The sequence below is a fragment of the Carassius auratus genome, unplaced genomic scaffold, assembly GCF_003368295.1.
Source record: "Carassius auratus strain Wakin unplaced genomic scaffold, ASM336829v1 scaf_tig00217086, whole genome shotgun sequence".
NCBI lineage: Eukaryota > Metazoa > Chordata > Actinopteri > Cypriniformes > Cyprinidae > Carassius > Carassius auratus.
Window position 1 is genome coordinate 99,283 of NW_020528888.1, and position 16,361 is coordinate 115,643.

At 43.1% G+C, this 16,361-nt stretch overlaps 1 protein-coding gene across 2 annotated transcripts in view; it reads right to left on the reverse strand.

Moving 5' to 3' along the window:
• Positions 1 to 16,361, reverse strand: part of LOC113099917 (BAH and coiled-coil domain-containing protein 1-like) — an 80,273-nt gene that overhangs the window by 21,034 nt on the left and 42,878 nt on the right. For both annotated transcript variants that reach the window (XM_026264830.1, XM_026264829.1), the window contains exons 3-10: positions 13,522 to 13,644; positions 11,429 to 13,438; positions 10,734 to 10,848; positions 10,385 to 10,575; positions 10,041 to 10,199; positions 6,454 to 6,650; positions 5,542 to 5,899; positions 2,933 to 3,703 (exon numbers count right to left, since the gene is read on the reverse strand). In XM_026264830.1, coding sequence (XP_026120615.1) covers positions 2,933 to 3,703; positions 5,542 to 5,899; positions 6,454 to 6,650; positions 10,041 to 10,199; positions 10,385 to 10,575; positions 10,734 to 10,848; positions 11,429 to 13,438; positions 13,522 to 13,644 — 3,924 coding nt within the window. The remainder of the gene's footprint in view (positions 1 to 2,932; positions 3,704 to 5,541; positions 5,900 to 6,453; positions 6,651 to 10,040; positions 10,200 to 10,384; positions 10,576 to 10,733; positions 10,849 to 11,428; positions 13,439 to 13,521; positions 13,645 to 16,361) is intronic.

The window sequence follows — 16,361 nt, forward strand, 5'->3', positions numbered from 1 at the left end:
GACATTTTTAGATATAATCTTTTTAAAAATATAAAATAAATAAAACAATAGAAAAAAATATATATTTTTGCGTTTGGTGTCTAATGTGACCCAGAAAAGTTCTTGACAAATTCTGTGAGATTCACTTAAAGGAAGAAAGACAAGTTGTACAGACTTTAAAAGAATTATAGCTGCATGAAGCAAATCTCTCAGCTGAAACGGAAAGTGAGAGAGAAGTGAACAGAAAGAAAAAAAGACAGAAAGACAAGACGAGGAAGACTGGATTATAGTGGCCTGGGAGGGTCTTCAGTTTCCCACCTGGCTGAAATCATCGTGACACTTTTAGTCCTGTGGTGGTCTTTTTGAAATCGATGCCCATCGGCCTGCCGTAACGAGGCCAGTGGGGACCGAAGCCGTGGAATGCCACATGGATAGAGTGATAGCATGAAAGCAAGATGGAATGGAAAAGCTAAGAATTGAAAATGAGAGATGGAAGGAGAGAAGACAGATAACGCTCTCTGAGAGCATTTAGCCTAGAGATATGTGGTAAAAAAAGAGCAGGAACGCTGTGGTATCACTGACCAATCAATAACAACTACCAACAATACTTCAAAGAACCTCTCAAAATCTATATAATTTTATCACACGATATTTGTCCGTACTTCACTATGCCCAAATCACCATAAGGAATGTTAGCAGAACGCTTGAGACGTTTGCCACAGATAACAATGCTTGAAATCAAATCTGTGAATCACTGAAGAGTAAACCCAATCGCATATGAAATCTTAAGCCGGCTGGAGACCCTATCCTGACAGCCTGCATAGCCACCTCACCTTCAGTTCTTTAATAATTCAGCGGCGGGCATGTTTATTGATGACTTTTTCCCTGCTGCAAAGAGCTTCATCATATTCTCTTATTAGTCCCTTTAGTGCAGCTTGCTTAGACAAGAATTACACAGCAGATTGCATACCTATTTTAACATGGGTGGAAAACACACACACTAACAACTAAAACGATGCACGCCGCCAAATGCGGTTAGATTTGTTTTTCCCCGTGTGGTGTGAGCGTTGGGGATTTCTCAGCTGCTAGAGGATGCCGGCGTATATAAAAACATCCTTTGGTACGGAGAACCTAAACGGTCCCTGGAAAAGCAACAAGCCTTTAAAACAGCGCTCACAACAATAGGGCCTAATTAGCAGACAAAACCGCTATCGTTCTGAGCGGAAAAAGATCCGCTGTTTTTACTTTCATCAACTTCGCACTGAGGGACTCTGAAGCTGTGGGAAAGCACTGGGGCTTTTTTCCATCTAAAATGAGACATATAAAAGTGATCAAACAGGTTTGAGGAGCTGGGGCAGGGGAGCCGTCCCTCAGGATGAGTGAGTGGACACGGTCCAATCCGGCGGACCCGGGGGGAACTAGCTATCATTAGAGCTGCCTTTTAAGACAGGCTAAAGCCTTTTAAAAACATGGCCCCCTCCTCACCACTCCATCTTAGTCTCTCCCACAGGAAGTGCTGAGCCCCAAAAGAATGGGAAGCATTTGATCTGTAGGCAGGAAAAGAAGGCAAGAGTGTAAGCTTGTGCACAATTGAGTGTGTGTGTGTGTTCCTATGAGAGTGGAAAGCTGGACAGTCAGCTGAGGGTTAGCATTTGTGTGTATTTCAGTTTGTCTTTGCACGTATTGTCGGGATGGTGGTATGGGGGGGGGGCTTTGTTATCTTTCCTTCACACAAAGCCTGGAGATTTTGCTGGGCTGAAAACCCTATTTTTTGCACCTCTTTTTGTGAGGAGAGAGAGAAAAAAAAAGGCTATCGTGGTCTTCCCCTGCCGCCAGTATCACAGTGCTACAAGACCGCTCATGCAGATCACTGATGAGGAATTAAATCATGTGTGTGATTGGGTGTGCTTTCTATTGTGATAAGAAAGAATAGACTTTCTTTTTAACTACCTTTTCTAAACCTGTTGGTGCTGGAAATGTTACAGGATAGACGGTCTTCTTTTTCAACACATTTCAATAACCACATAATTTTACTATCTTAACAGCATAACATTAATTGGTTAAAGCGGCATGAAATTAAAAATTGACTTTCTAAATGCGTGTTAGTGTTCTTATGGTGAACGATTCATCCATTCCTATGTTTAATTTTTTTTTGCATACATGTAATTTTTAATCAAAATTTCATAACTCGATCTTTCAGGGGAAACAGCAAACTTCTCTCTGGAGACGTATCTTCGACTTTTCCTATCATTTAATCTGCCTAAACTCCCTTTCTTAAAATCCACAGCAAACTTACATTCAGATCTGAATCCATCCCTTCAACAACCAATGGATATAATCAAGTCCCAGTCCTAATTTATTTTTATTTGTTTAAGCTGTTTGTAATAGCTTAAACAAAGCATATGATTGCAATATTATGTTCTAGCTTATGGAACGGAAGTAGCAATTATATGGCTATATTATTTTCTTCCATATTGTTGCGTACATCCAAGTGAAACAAGTTTTAAGAACTTTTTTTTTTCGTTTCTAAAAGGATATCTAAAGGGAATTTTGGGCATTTTTTGGGGATTCATCTTGTGCAACTCAAACTGTCTTTTGGCACCTCAAGCACTAGTGGTCTTCTCAGATTATTATTGGATGAAAAACATTAAAATGCATAATCACTGACATCACTTTGTAAATGATTTTCATAAAACTGCAGTTTAAAAGTATTTTATTTAAATATTTGGCTAACTGTGTTGGGACAACACAAGTAATTTTGCCAAGATTAACCTTAGTATTGCCAACCAAATATATCATATACAAACTCCTTTACAAAACCAGACATCCCCTGAAAGTCTCTGAAACTTTGCACAGAGAATAAAAAAATAGCAAGAATTTATTAATTTCCCATTGAAAACCTTGATCAACTGGTATACTGAATAATGGGGGGCTCATGCATGTTCAGCCTTACCTCTGTCCTCTTCTCTGTTGTTCCTCTGCAGTTGGCATCGCTCCAGCTCTGCCAGTTCACTCAGTAACTCTATACCATAATTTGGGGCAACTGCGTTCCTAGACATAGGCACAGGGACCACCATACAGGCATCTCGAGTAGCACACAGTGCTGCTGCGATGAGCAGCTCCAGGCTCCAAATGCAGCTCCCAGGGTACTGACTGCCCAGGGCAGAGGGCACGGGGCAGGGGGAGAAAGGCGGTGAGGATGAGTCAGTGGGTGATGTGCACTCATCCTCAGCAGTCCTCTCTGGATCCTGCTTAGTAGGTTCCACAGAATGATAATCCTGGGTGGTGATCATAGCTGAGTCTTGTAGCTCCTCAACCTTCTCCTTGTTGTCTTCAGCTGTTGCCGGACTCTCGATTCCACTCGCCTGTCTGTTGGGGATCATAATCGCTCCTTCTGGAAGGGGGTCCACTACGGTAAAGTCAGTGATGGGGCAAAAGGAAGTTTGTGAGAGAGTGGCATCCACCTGTCCGTCTGCTTCTATTACTCCTCCCTCATCATCTACATCATCTACTTCCTGTGACGTTCTAGAGGGAGAACCCACTCCAGTATGGCACTCAGGCTCCTCCCCTTTAGGGGAAAGGAGGTGGGGCTGGGGCGCAGGTTCAGCAGGTTCCGCTTGCTCCGCCTCCAAGTCTACATGCTCAGCCAATTGGACTTCTTGAGGGGAGGGGCCACCTTTGTAACCCATGGCGATGGCGGGGTAAGTGTAGCCAGGAGGGAGATCTATAGGAAAAAATGGGAATAAAACTGATTGAGTGTTTCCATAAACATTGATGTTGGTTTGGGCTCCTCAACCTTGTTTGAAGTCACTCTATTACAAGCATAAAGATTTAACTGCTCCTGAAACACACTTCAGCGCACAGTGAACCAGCACTCCATTAGCATTCTTTTGTAATACACATCACAATATGACCTTGTCAGTTAAGGGGCATGGCCCCCTGCTGCTGAAGTGCAGAGAGGGGTGATATATATGCTGTATACAGAAGCATTAGTGACAGTGTGTACCATTCGCTACGTTTATCTAGTATAACTCACACACATAATGGAACCGGCGCCATAAAGGCTATGGTGCAGGCATGAGCAAATTTTCCATGAATATTGAATTATGTTCAAATGGTTATGGATGCAGTGTGTGCAAGAGAGGGAAGGAGTGCAAGGAGGAATGTTTTTGTATAAACTAGTCTTTAAGTGAGAGTGTGTATTCATCTCGTCAGCTGCGCAAGTGAAAACGATTGCACAGGACACGTTGTTTGCATGAAAGGGCGAAAGTGTGTGTGTGTGTGTGTCTATATGAGGTCTGTAGCATTGCCGCGTATATTGATTACAGCATGGTGTCTGGGTGTGATTGCACAGCCAGCCCTGTCACCTCAGTGCTGTATTATTGATGGTATTCATCCGCCAGATGAATGCATATCCCTCCGCCAGCCAGCATTCAAGGACCTCTGTAGGATAAGAGAGGCCCTGTCTGCTGTCTCACTGACCTCCCTACTGTTTTCTGTCTGTCTCTCTCTCACACACACTGTACAGCAAGCCATTCCCTACAGCGTCTATGCTTTCTTGCACATACAAATGTGTCACAAATGGATACAATGGTGCAAAGACCCAAACACAATGTGAAAAGTCAGTGCTTACTCTTCCATTCACATTAACAGGTTGATTGTCTTGATTGTAATCAAAGGGCAACAAGTCCTTCAAAGGCCCTGTGCATCTTATCTGCAGAAAATTATCTCTCTCTTCTGTTCCTTGTGGTCAGGGTCTTTTTTCTATTCGACCATCTCTTCTCTTCTTTTTTTTTTACTTCTCTCTTCCACTTCACTCCCTCTCCCCTAGGGGTTTGTGGAGCCAGATGCGATGGCAAGATCCTAACCTTGACAATGAAATGAAATGTTCCAGTCTCTTTCCTCTAGTCACTGTTTTTTTAGACTCAAATTCGAGGGCACTGGGATAGGAAGCGTGTTAGAGAAAAGCACTATTCTGGCTTTTATTATTTGCTTTAATCTTTTCACCCCTTTTTTCAGACTGGATTATTAACTTCCTTTTCATCATTGGACTCATTTTAGAATATGTTCTGATTCAAATACTAAGCCCGTGTAGGGGCATAGCAAACATTATTTTAGCCGTTTCAAAGTATGTTATCCCACTTTTTGGGAAATAAGCAGGGCTGCATCAATATGGAAATTTTGTCAGAAACTACTGCCAATAATTATGAATATTTTTATGTCAATAACTGATTGTCAATTGGCTGAAATTAGATATAAATCTGAATTCTATTATTTTTACTTTATAAAAGCCATAAATAATAATTTTTATTTTTTTATAGTTTTTTTTATTTTTTTATTTTTTATTTATGCTATGATATGTTATTGCTAACGCTAACTTACTAGCATCAGCCTTTAAGTAAATAAGTTGTGCCAACATAACAAAGCCTCATTAATATTAATCCAGCTTATAGGGCTTATATAATGAGTCTTCCTTACACTTAATATTTATAAATAAATTAACTAATAAGCTATTCGTTCTACTGAAAAAACAGACATGAATGCTGCCATTTTCCCACTCACCAGGCTCCAGTGACTGAGGGTAGTCCTGTGGTGGCTGGCCCTCACTCCTCTTGTCCTGGGACTCTACAGGTTTTTGCAGGTGGCGGGGGGTGGCGTGAGGGGGGCTGAGTGCTGGGGAGTGAGGGGCAGCAACGGCCGGGCTGGGTTCAGGGCAGGGTGTGCAGGGTGTACTCTTGAGGTGGGACCGTGGGGCGGGCGAGCGACAGCAGGGCGAAAGGTGAGAAGTGCAGCCCCCTGGGGACGAGGAGGAGGGGGGCAGTTTAGTGGAGGGGCCAACGGAGAAAGGCTTAGTGTGCTTGGACTTGCGGAGCTCAAACGATTCCTCAACCAGATCGAGGGGGGGATCCTCAGGTTTCCTCTGCAAAAACACCAGAAATTCAAACAAGGTTCAGAGACTGTATAACACAGAGTCCTACACCAGCACTGGAAAGTCAAACAATATGCATATCAATATTATTCCCAGTTTCACAACTGAAATGCATTTATAGTGGAAAAAGGATGCTAACATGGAGCTAATTATGATTCAGTCATAGCAGGTTTCTTGCATTAAGACATGCACCAGGGAAGCAGTACAATGATCCATCGTACACTAGCATTCTGCTCTGCTTCTTTGTACAGAAGCAGTCAGATAAAAGCCGGAATCCTGCCCCATTCCTGACAAGAGTCCCACTCTTTCAAATCTTCCAACAATAAAATGCTCTTTGAAAATGAAAGCTGTCCATTCTTTGGCCATAACTGCTATGAATTTCTGAGAGAAGGAATAACAAGCCTTTCACAACCTCGGGCACCCTGGGTAGGTCTGCTGAAAGACGCCGGGCTTCTGTAGAGAAATAGCTGTTGGGAAATCACCTTGAGGGGTTTGAGGAAACATTGCTAACCAGATGTACGTTCACTTTTTCCTTCATGTGTTACCTGCGAGTGACTGTGTCTGTGCACTAGCTCCATTGCCTGTGCTGCGCGGTGCTGCTGGTGCTGATGTTGCTGCAGCGCATAGAGTTCCTGTTGCCGTAGAAACTGGGAGCGGGAATAGACAGCAGGATGCTGCATGTGTGAGGCAGGCCCTCTGGCTCCGTAAACAGGGGGCCACAGTCCCTGCTGCTCCATTACATCTACAGAGAGCAAGAGAGAGAAAGGAATGAGAAAAGAATGAACAAAGGTTTTTCTTTTGCCTCAAGGCAAGTCTCACTTATCACTCTGAAGGCCTATTGATTTACGGCTAAAAGATTCCACTCCTTTTCTGTCACTCTATTCATCTGCTCTCTTTTTTCTTTCCAAAAGTCATCCTCCGTCCCCAGGGCAAAAAAAGCCTCACATTTCCACAACCCTTTCCTCATCATGTAACGCATTCAACCCGTGGGCAGAGAGAGAATGCAAACTGCCTCCTTTTTACATTGTCTGTCCCTTGCACTCACCGTTAGCCTGGTCATACCTCAGCGGATTAACGCAAAATGATGGTCACCAGTGAGCTCACCAGCCACACTTGCCTGATCTCTGGCTTGTGCACGCCGCAATGCCAGTCAAGACGATTCAGCTCTGCTGACTCAAACTGTCACATGAATGTGGCTCCTCTGACAAGACCTTCCTGACAGCCTGCTGAGAGCGGGCAAAGAAGAGTCTACTCCCAAATGGCTCGCTCATTCACAAGAGCTGAGGCTGAGTTATTATGCCTGTAATAAGGGTTAGGTGATAGTGTTGGCCTTAAAAAGGAGCAAAAATGTTATACCCAGAGATTAATTTTTAGTAGGGGAGATAGACACGGTCATCTGTTGTTTCGGCCTCACAAGGCAGTGCCCACTAGCCGCATGATGCATATTGCATGCATGCTTTAACTTCAAATAGCCAGTTCCAATTTAAATGAGTGATGCAAAATAACTTAACTGGAAACAAAGTTGTCTACAAGGAGCATTTTTGTTTTGAGGATGAAATAAATCAATGGATTTGAAAAAATTTGTCATGTTAGTGACATCAAATATTTAACAAAATGTACAAATCTGCCATCATTTACTCACCCTCATGTTGTTCCAAACTAGTATGCCTTTCTTTTGTGGTACACAAAGGAAGTTATTTTGAAGAAATACAATGAAAACCCCTTTACTATATGAATAAACACAGTTCTTCAAAATGCCATCTGTTTTTTGGAATGACGTGATTGTGAGCAAATCATTCCAGAACTTTCACTTTTATGTGAACTATCCCTTTAATTAGATAAGCTGGAAGGTGGAACAGACTTTCAAAGCCTGACTATATGTGACTGGGCATATCACAGATGCACTTTTGTGCCATTTAATCACTAAGCAAGCAGGATATTTGAGAGGAGTCTGCCATTTCTGAAACGAGTTGATCAGATAGGAAGGATGGAGGAAGAGGGAGAGAGAGGGAGAGAGTGTAGAGGGATGAAGCACAGCTGTGCAAAGCACTTAGTCTCAGCCTTGAGCCTCAGCCCACAGAAATTTCAACACAATATGTTTTTCTTTCAGCCATTTGGTTTTGCATGCTGCATATTTCCCTCCCCTCCTTCTCTGATGTATGGCAAGGACCTTTGTTTGGGAAAGATTACTGGGACAGGGTTATGTTTCCCTAGGGAGGGATCCAATGGATGCACTTCCCTTCTTTGTTGTGGAAAGGGGAGTGTGACGCTAAGGAGCAGAGAGCTAATTAAATTTCACAGCCAGTGTGGGAAGGAGAAATGCCGAACAGAGGCACACAGCACAGCACAGGACAGCAGAGCACAGCACAGCACAATACTGCTAAAAGCCATGTGATGATGCACCGCACAGCAAGGCACAATATAATAGGGTGGAAAGACATTCAGAGATGCACAACAAATCAAAGCACAATGCCAGAACTGTGAAAACATGATAGCACAACTGAGCACAGCATGGCATGACAAGGCACAGCGCAGTATAGTTTAAAACCATTAAAGAGATTCTAAGAATACCACATCCAAACTTTGCTCAGATGGCATTGTGCATCACACCCTGCTGCCACGAGCTTATCCTAAATATTCCTTTGGTTGTAAAGTGCACAATAACTTATTGTTAAATAAAATACCTTTGCCTGCGTAACTAATAAAATGATTTTCCTTTTCTGTTGACATCATCTAGGCCACTCGGCTATTAAACAATGTTAACCAACAGGCAAATCCAAAATCTGAGAAAAATAAAAAATACAAATCTGGCTCTATTTGAGCATGTAAGGCATTAGGCATTTAAGCAATATAGTATACAAGATGGCATTAAGATTACAGATTACATTTAAGATTACATTTAACAGTGTTATTCAATTATTTGTATCAAAAAATTAACTTAGTGAGCTTTTGATGAAATGAAAATAATAATGAAATAAATAAATAAATAAATAAATAAAAGAAGAAGAAATGAGCATGCACTATTAAACATGATGGCCCAGTACAAGAAAATCCATAATGTCGGCCAATAACGAAGATATTGTGGCAATATATTGTGTCCTTACCATAGAGCAATTGAAAAGTACAAAAAATGCTGTGCCTCTGTGCAAAATGAACAAAAGAAAACAAAACCGTTTGATCCCTAAATTGTTATTTTTTAGTGTGCTCCTTACCTCCTCAGGTTCCACACATTGACACAAAATAGACAAACTCCTAAAACTCCACCTGGGCCAATTCTGTTCCTGTGCGAGCACTAACATATTCATACAAATTTAATCTAAACCAACAGTCCCTGAAACGAACACCCACACAACGACTTTAGATCTCCATTTCTCTCACTTGCACACGCTTATCTATGCATTCGTCACCCTCCTCACCACAAACTCAAAGTCAAATACGCAAGCTATCTACTTGAAATGATAATTTGTTTAAACAGTTCGAATAATTCCACTTTGTGCATTCAAAGTGTGCATTGGGGCTGCTTGTGAAACTATTCCCGCTAAGTCCATACTACAATGGGCTGTAAATGCCTGCTTGGCTTAGTGAAGCATTCCACAATAATGATTACAGAATTATACAGGGGCAAAAGGGGATGAGATGGAACTGTACAGAGGGGGAAGGCACATTAGACCAAAGGGGAAGGGAATTCAGAATCGAATTACGGAACAGGTAAAAAAAAAGTGGACAGAATGACTATGGATTAAATTGCTGTAATTGTCTGGCTGTAAAAGTACAAGTCCACTTTAACTTTTACTTTTACAGCCAGATGGGGGGGGGGGGTGTTGGGGGTGAAGATTTTTTGAAAATCATCTTTTGTGTCCCATTGGAAAAAGACGACTGCACCAAATAATTAAAAAATATTTCAGAGTGAAAAAAAAAATCATGAAAATGTATATGAAAATGTCATTGAATATGTGGAGCTGACTTTAAATATGCTTTATGATTGCGCTCAAATGAATGTTCACAATACACATAAAATGGAAAAAATAATCATGCGTGGAGCTGAATACCCACCATACTCCTCCATAATCTGACCTATTAATATTGTTTCTACAACAGCCAAATATAATTCTAGTAATTTTGGGCAATGTACCAAGGTGATGGGTGGCAGGGTGGGCTGCTGGCTCGGTAGGCAATACCACCAGGGCAGCAGAGGGGTCTTGAGGCAGGGGCAAAACTGGTTGCAAGGAGCTGGGCATAGTTGCAGAGAAACCAGGGGTCAAGTTCTGGTGCAATGCTGCATGACTGAGACCTAAACAGGGACATGGAAAGCTGCTTAATGATGAAAGATTTAAGCTTATGTTTCAATACTAATGGGCAATTCATTGATTATTTAGTAGGGTAAAACTAATTAACCAACACATGCAGAAATTCAACAAGACTGTGAAATATATTGTAATCTAATATCATCAAAAGAGCAAAAACAGATTTGCTTACCATAAGAGTGCCCCATCCAGAGGGAGGGACTTCCTGTCCGAGGCATCCAGTGATGATGGGCAGGATGGGCGTGAGCAGATGGCTCAATGCCTAATTGGCTACCGCCTGGCACAATAAGGTGTGAGGTCAAATCTCCATGGCAACTACTGGAGGGGTGGATCCTGGCAAAGTCAACTCTGTCTTTGTTTTCCCTGAGGGGAAGCCATCAAAATGTCACAAAGTTACTCTCTATGGCATTACAACTACAGTGCAGCATGCTAACTTTTCAGGTTGGTCTTTGTTTATATTCAACTAATTGTGGTAAATTCAGAAATTCTACTGCAAAGATCAATTTGACTAACAGCCATACCTGAGGAGGAGTTCTCGCTCTCTGTCGTATGGAGGCAGTCCAAGCTGTTCCTCACAGACTCTTTTCATGTCTTCATCCACCTCCCGCTCCAGCGGGTACACTGGACGTCCAACACCTAACACAGAATAGTTCAGCAACACAATCTAGAAACCCGCCAATGAATAAACTCATTTATTTGCAAATTTTACTGGTGCACACAACATTTATATTTTATATTTTCAATAAAATGCTAAATCACACATATAGGATAGGGGGATATCAAAGGTACAGAAAGATACACTTATTAGATTCAGATTTATGCCTTGTTGTCATTCTATCTCTATGTTTACTGCCTGTAAAAGCAGCATTTTCAGATATCAGATACAGATTAGGTGTTGCAACTGAGCAATAGATAGTCAGTGTTGTAAACAGGTGGCTGTAAGATTATAAGAGAAATTTGGCAGTCATGGTAACACCTTAAATACCCAATCTGGTAAGGTTATACCTTCAAATCATTAATAATTTAATAATTTGAATTAAACAACCAAAAATATCTTGATTTTGAACATTCTCTTAATCACAAGCTTGTTTTTCTATGAAGTTTCCAAAAGTTCATCAAGTATATCCAGTAAACTGAAAATGTATATATAGCTTGTTAGAACACACACTTGTACACACACACACAAACACCAGACCTCCCATTGAGAAACGCTTACCCTTCATGCTGGGCAACACTCTACTATGGTGTCTGTGGGTGGGATGCCCGTCTGGCAGGCGGCACGGGGGCTCTCTCTGCCTGGCAACGGCCACTGCTATCCCTACAGGGGGCTGTCGCACCTCTCCCTCCCCCTGAACTTCCCCTGAGTCCTTGCCTGCCCGCTCCGAGCGCTCATTTTCCCCAGATGACGAGGCTCTCCTGGGGGGCAGGGTCTGCTTCGCCTCCTGTAGATTACAGTTCAAACCACTTCCATTTTTGTAATTTCTCTCATTCCTTTCACTCTTCTCTCCAGTAACTGCCCTCTGCTTTAGGCAGCCTAGGCCACCAAACGGGCTCTTCTGAGAGAACAGCAGTGGTTGCTGGTTGCTATATTTTATCAGACTTCTCATGGCATTGGTTTCAGGTCCCTGGGGGCCCAGTGTGGCCTCCTGTGGGGCAGTTAGAGGAGGAAGAGGCCCTCGGTCCCCATGTGATGTCTGGGAAGCAGCCCCCAGAGAGTGGTAAGCCTTGTGCAGTTCTTCCTCCAGTCGAGCCGGGTGTCCTCGCACCTCCGAGGAGGAATGAGTGCCGGTCTGATGCCCGCTGTATCCCTGTGATGTTGACTCCATGCCCATCTTCCTCTTGTCTTGTGTGCTGTTGCCATGCTCCAACTCTGGACCCTGTCCACCAGTGCTAGCCCTGTTACTGTGTTGCTGATGACGTATCCGTGCAACTCTCTGACTGTTCCTTTGAAGAGTACATTCAACATCTGTGGCACCTTTACCTTCGGATGAAGCCCTGTTTGACTGACCTAAGTGCGAACAGTCCCGGAAAGGTGGAGTACTTGCATATATGCTACTCTTAGCTTGGTGGCCACCCTTTGTCCCCTGTGGCAGAGAGGGATGGAAGGTATCAGATTCCTCACTGCTGTCCAAGCTACATGAACGAGCCATGTGGGAATGCTGATTCTGACTGTGTTGAACCTCGTTTGTGCGTGAATGGGGGCCTGGGGGCCAGTCTGGGCTCTTGTCTGCTTTGCCATATGCATGTTGCTGCTGGGAAGATTCTCTTTGGCAGATACTCGGAGGAGGCAGTAGGGTAGCTACTCGACTTCCACTGCTACTCCTCTCAGGAGTTTTCGTTTCTTTCCCCACACTGCCCCCAACCGCAACCATCCCACCTCCCACACCTCGACAGTGAGGGTTCCCCAGCTGGAAAGGTCCACTGGTTTTGTCTCCCTGTGGCCCCACAGAGGGCACAAAGGTAGGCCCTGTCACCTCAGAGTCCCTGCCAAGACTCTTTTCCTGAGCAGTGGGCATGGTTAGTGGAGCAGGGGGTGGTGGGCAGAAAAGATCAGGGTGGGGATGATGAGGATGGTGATGGTGTGGATGGCTTGGGTGCAGCCAGGATCCTCCCATGGCAGATCCTAGGCCCAGAGGAGGGGGCATGGAATAGGGCACAGGGTGGACATGTCCCAGCATGGCACTGTGGCGAAGACAGTCTGAGGGTGGCTCACTAATTCGCATCTCTCCACTGACCCCCTCCTTGCAACAGTGACCCTCTCCGCTTTTCTGCCTGCCAGTCCCCAGAACAGAGGCCCCTGGCCCCACACAACTGGGCAGGGAGCCCCTGGTGGTGGCCCCTGGATCAGAGCCATTATGGGTCTTGGTGCTAAGCAGGCAGGAACTAAGGTGCTTGGGGTCATCTTTGTGCCGGAAGTCCTCTTCTAGGCCTTGAGGGTTGTGATGAGGATGGTGCTGGTGCTGGTGGTGAAGGGTGGGAGGACCATGATGATGCCTATTCTGCTTGGACTCTTGTTTACTTTTTTCTTTTTCTTTTCCTCCAGGTGCTACTCTTCGCTCTGCTACACCCATCTCTTTGGAGATCTTTTGGGAAGCTGTGCTCCCAGACTCCCTGTCACGATTGCAGGAGTCCAGCATGTGGGCAGGGGCAGTCCTAGATAGTGGTGGGAGGCTGTGATTTGTGGAGAGAAGGTGGGGCTGCGACGGGAGGCTTCGTAGATAGAAATCTTAGAAAAGAAATAAATTTACACAAATACTTTTGCAAAGTCTGTTTATTGTTGCTTGACAGAAGAAATGGAATCTTACTCACCTTTCTGAGAATCATAGAAACAGTGCTGTCCATAGAGTACGCTGCTGTTGCCATGGTGATCCAGGGGGCTCATGGACAGGAAGGTGGGGGCTAGACTCCCTGAAAAGCGGGGATACCCTGGGGCTGAGAGAGAGAAAGGAAAGAGGGGAGAGAATATTGTCAGGATAAACAAATGTAACAAAAGAGAGTGACAGTTTTGGCCTTTTGCTGTGGCTGGATGCAGGTTCATGAAGCCCTACAGCACGTTACAACCTTTCCCAGAAACCCCTGCACAAACAAGTTCAGTTCTTTACTCGACAATTATGAGTATTTCAACTAAACAAGAGCTTTTAGAACTTCCATTTTACAATTATTTAATATTACAGCACACTGCTTCAGATGGAGCTAAATGGCAACTCAGTTTGACTCTGCATCTTCAAGGACACTGAACTGTGTCCAGCGATAGTGAATGCTACAGGGGGATGTATTTATGTGTAAACTGAGCACAAGACTAAAACCCAACCACAGAGCAGCAGAGGTCAATGGCCAGGCACGCAAGGGTCATACGCTTAAGCAGCCCTCAACACAGAGCTATTATAGCCATCTGGTGAGGGGGGGGCTTCTGTCTGTCAGTAAAATGGTAGTCCAAGTAAGGGTAGAGTATCCTGTTGTCTTTTTTAGTGTGTGTTCCTGTGTTTGTGCATGTATTTGTTTGAGATGCTGTCCTTGTACACAGTATAATTGGATGCAGTTAAAAGTTTAACAGGCTGGGGCCAAAGTAAACAGCAGTCCATAATGCTCATCATCAGCATTCCACAGAGTTGTCCCTTTGTCCCATAGCCTACAATACACACTACACTGTCATGACCCTATCTGTCCTGTCACAATAGAGAACTTTTGAAGACAAATGAACAAATGAATGCACAGTAAATCTTTACCCAATATTAGAGAATCTTTTTTTTCTTTCTTTTTTTTTTACTGTCAATATTGGATAGTTAATTGTGCATGTTCTTTTATCTTTAGTATTAACCAGCATGAACCAGTCTAGGCTGACAGTTTTGTGGTTGGTGATACTGTTGAATGCACACATTCTGAACCTTTATTTAGAATTTAATTACAGTAACAGACATTTGGCTCATGAATTAAACCTTTGTGTAACACATATATCAATAAGCAATAGGGAAAAAGTGAGAAAGAGAGATGTGAACAAGGGAGTGCGAGTGTGATAGAGAAGGAGCATATCATTTCGAGAGGCAGATTATGAGACAGACAGACCGTAAGTGTCTGTAGGTACATGTGTGAGTGTGTCTGAAAGAGAGAGAGAGAGATTGAGAGACAAAGGAGGAGGGAAGGAGACCCCTCCCCCCCTCCTGCCTCTCTTACTAATTGACACCAGTGGAGCATCCTGCTGACAGTGACATCACAGGGGAGTCCAGATGTGTAATATCAGGCCTTCTGGCTGCACCTGTTTCCTACAGCCACAGAATTTCAATTTTATCAACACACACATACTTGGTGCGCACACACATACAAGCTCCTGCAGCATGTACAGATACAGAGAGACACACACATTAAACGTGAACATGCAAGATGAGAGATGGTTAGCACAGTCAGTTGAAAATGTGTGTTTTTTGTTTTGTTTTTGTTTTTATAATGTATTGCAAAGTCTTTAATGTTATTTAATGCATCATTGCCGAATAAAATTATACATTTCTATCAAAAAGAATCTTACTGACCCCAAACTTTTGAATGGTATGTGCAGTCTTAAAAAGGAGACAGAAAGAATAAGAGAACTGAACAGACCAGACAAGACTAAACCACCACAGTTGAGGTCAAACCAGAGGAGTGAAAAGAAGAGGAGGCAACAATCAGCACACTCCCTCGCTTCCATAATTAATTTAATGGTAACAATTAGAGCAGAGCGGCATGCTCTGAAAGCAATCACACTCTAATGATTAGCAATAAATGCAGTCCAGTACAGACCATTACAGGCTAGAGAGACGAGACACACACACACACACACACACACACACACATAACTAATCAAACACACTTATTGTAAACTACATCTCCCCAGTCTGAATGAAAACTGTATTCATCTAAATGAAGAATGATGGAGCCACAGGAGCTCAGTGTGCCAGATTAAACTGAGATTCGGCTCAGAAGCCAAGACACTGTTTTTGTTCTGTAAGTTGAGAAGCAGTGAAAAGTACAGGTGGGGAGTGTTGGACAGTATCCCAAACAAAGTAAAAGAAGATCAATAGTTTTGTGTGTGCGTGTGTGTGTGTGTGTGAGAGAGAGAGAGAGAGAGAGAGAGAGAGAGAGAGAGAGAGAGAGAGAGAGAAAACAGAAATGGAGCCACACAGAACAACCCATTCAATCATATACCTACAGACATTAACAGTGGTGAGCTGAGCAACAATGTTTATTCTAGGGAGGTCATTTTCTTTTTAATCTATGAGAAATTGTTAATAAAATATGTGCTGCCACTCCATACCTCACCTACAGTACCTCCCCTTACGCTCTTAAATATTTCAAAGTTCTCATTTTAATTTCAAAATATTGTATTGCCGTGACTGTTTAATATAAATAACTAAATCAATGAAAGAAAAAAAGTATCAGTAATAAATATAATAAATAAAATATAATAATAAAAATTAGTCGATCTGTTCCAATCATTAAGAATCACTTTGTGTAACTCAATACTAGCTCTACTGGCACCCATGACACAGTTTTACACCTTTACATGTAAGGAACAATAAAGTGCATCAGATTACAGCCTGTCAAGAGCATGACAAATTCACCATCCATGCACAGTGCAAACCCCACTGCATGTCGTGCGACCTACTGGAAGAGGATAA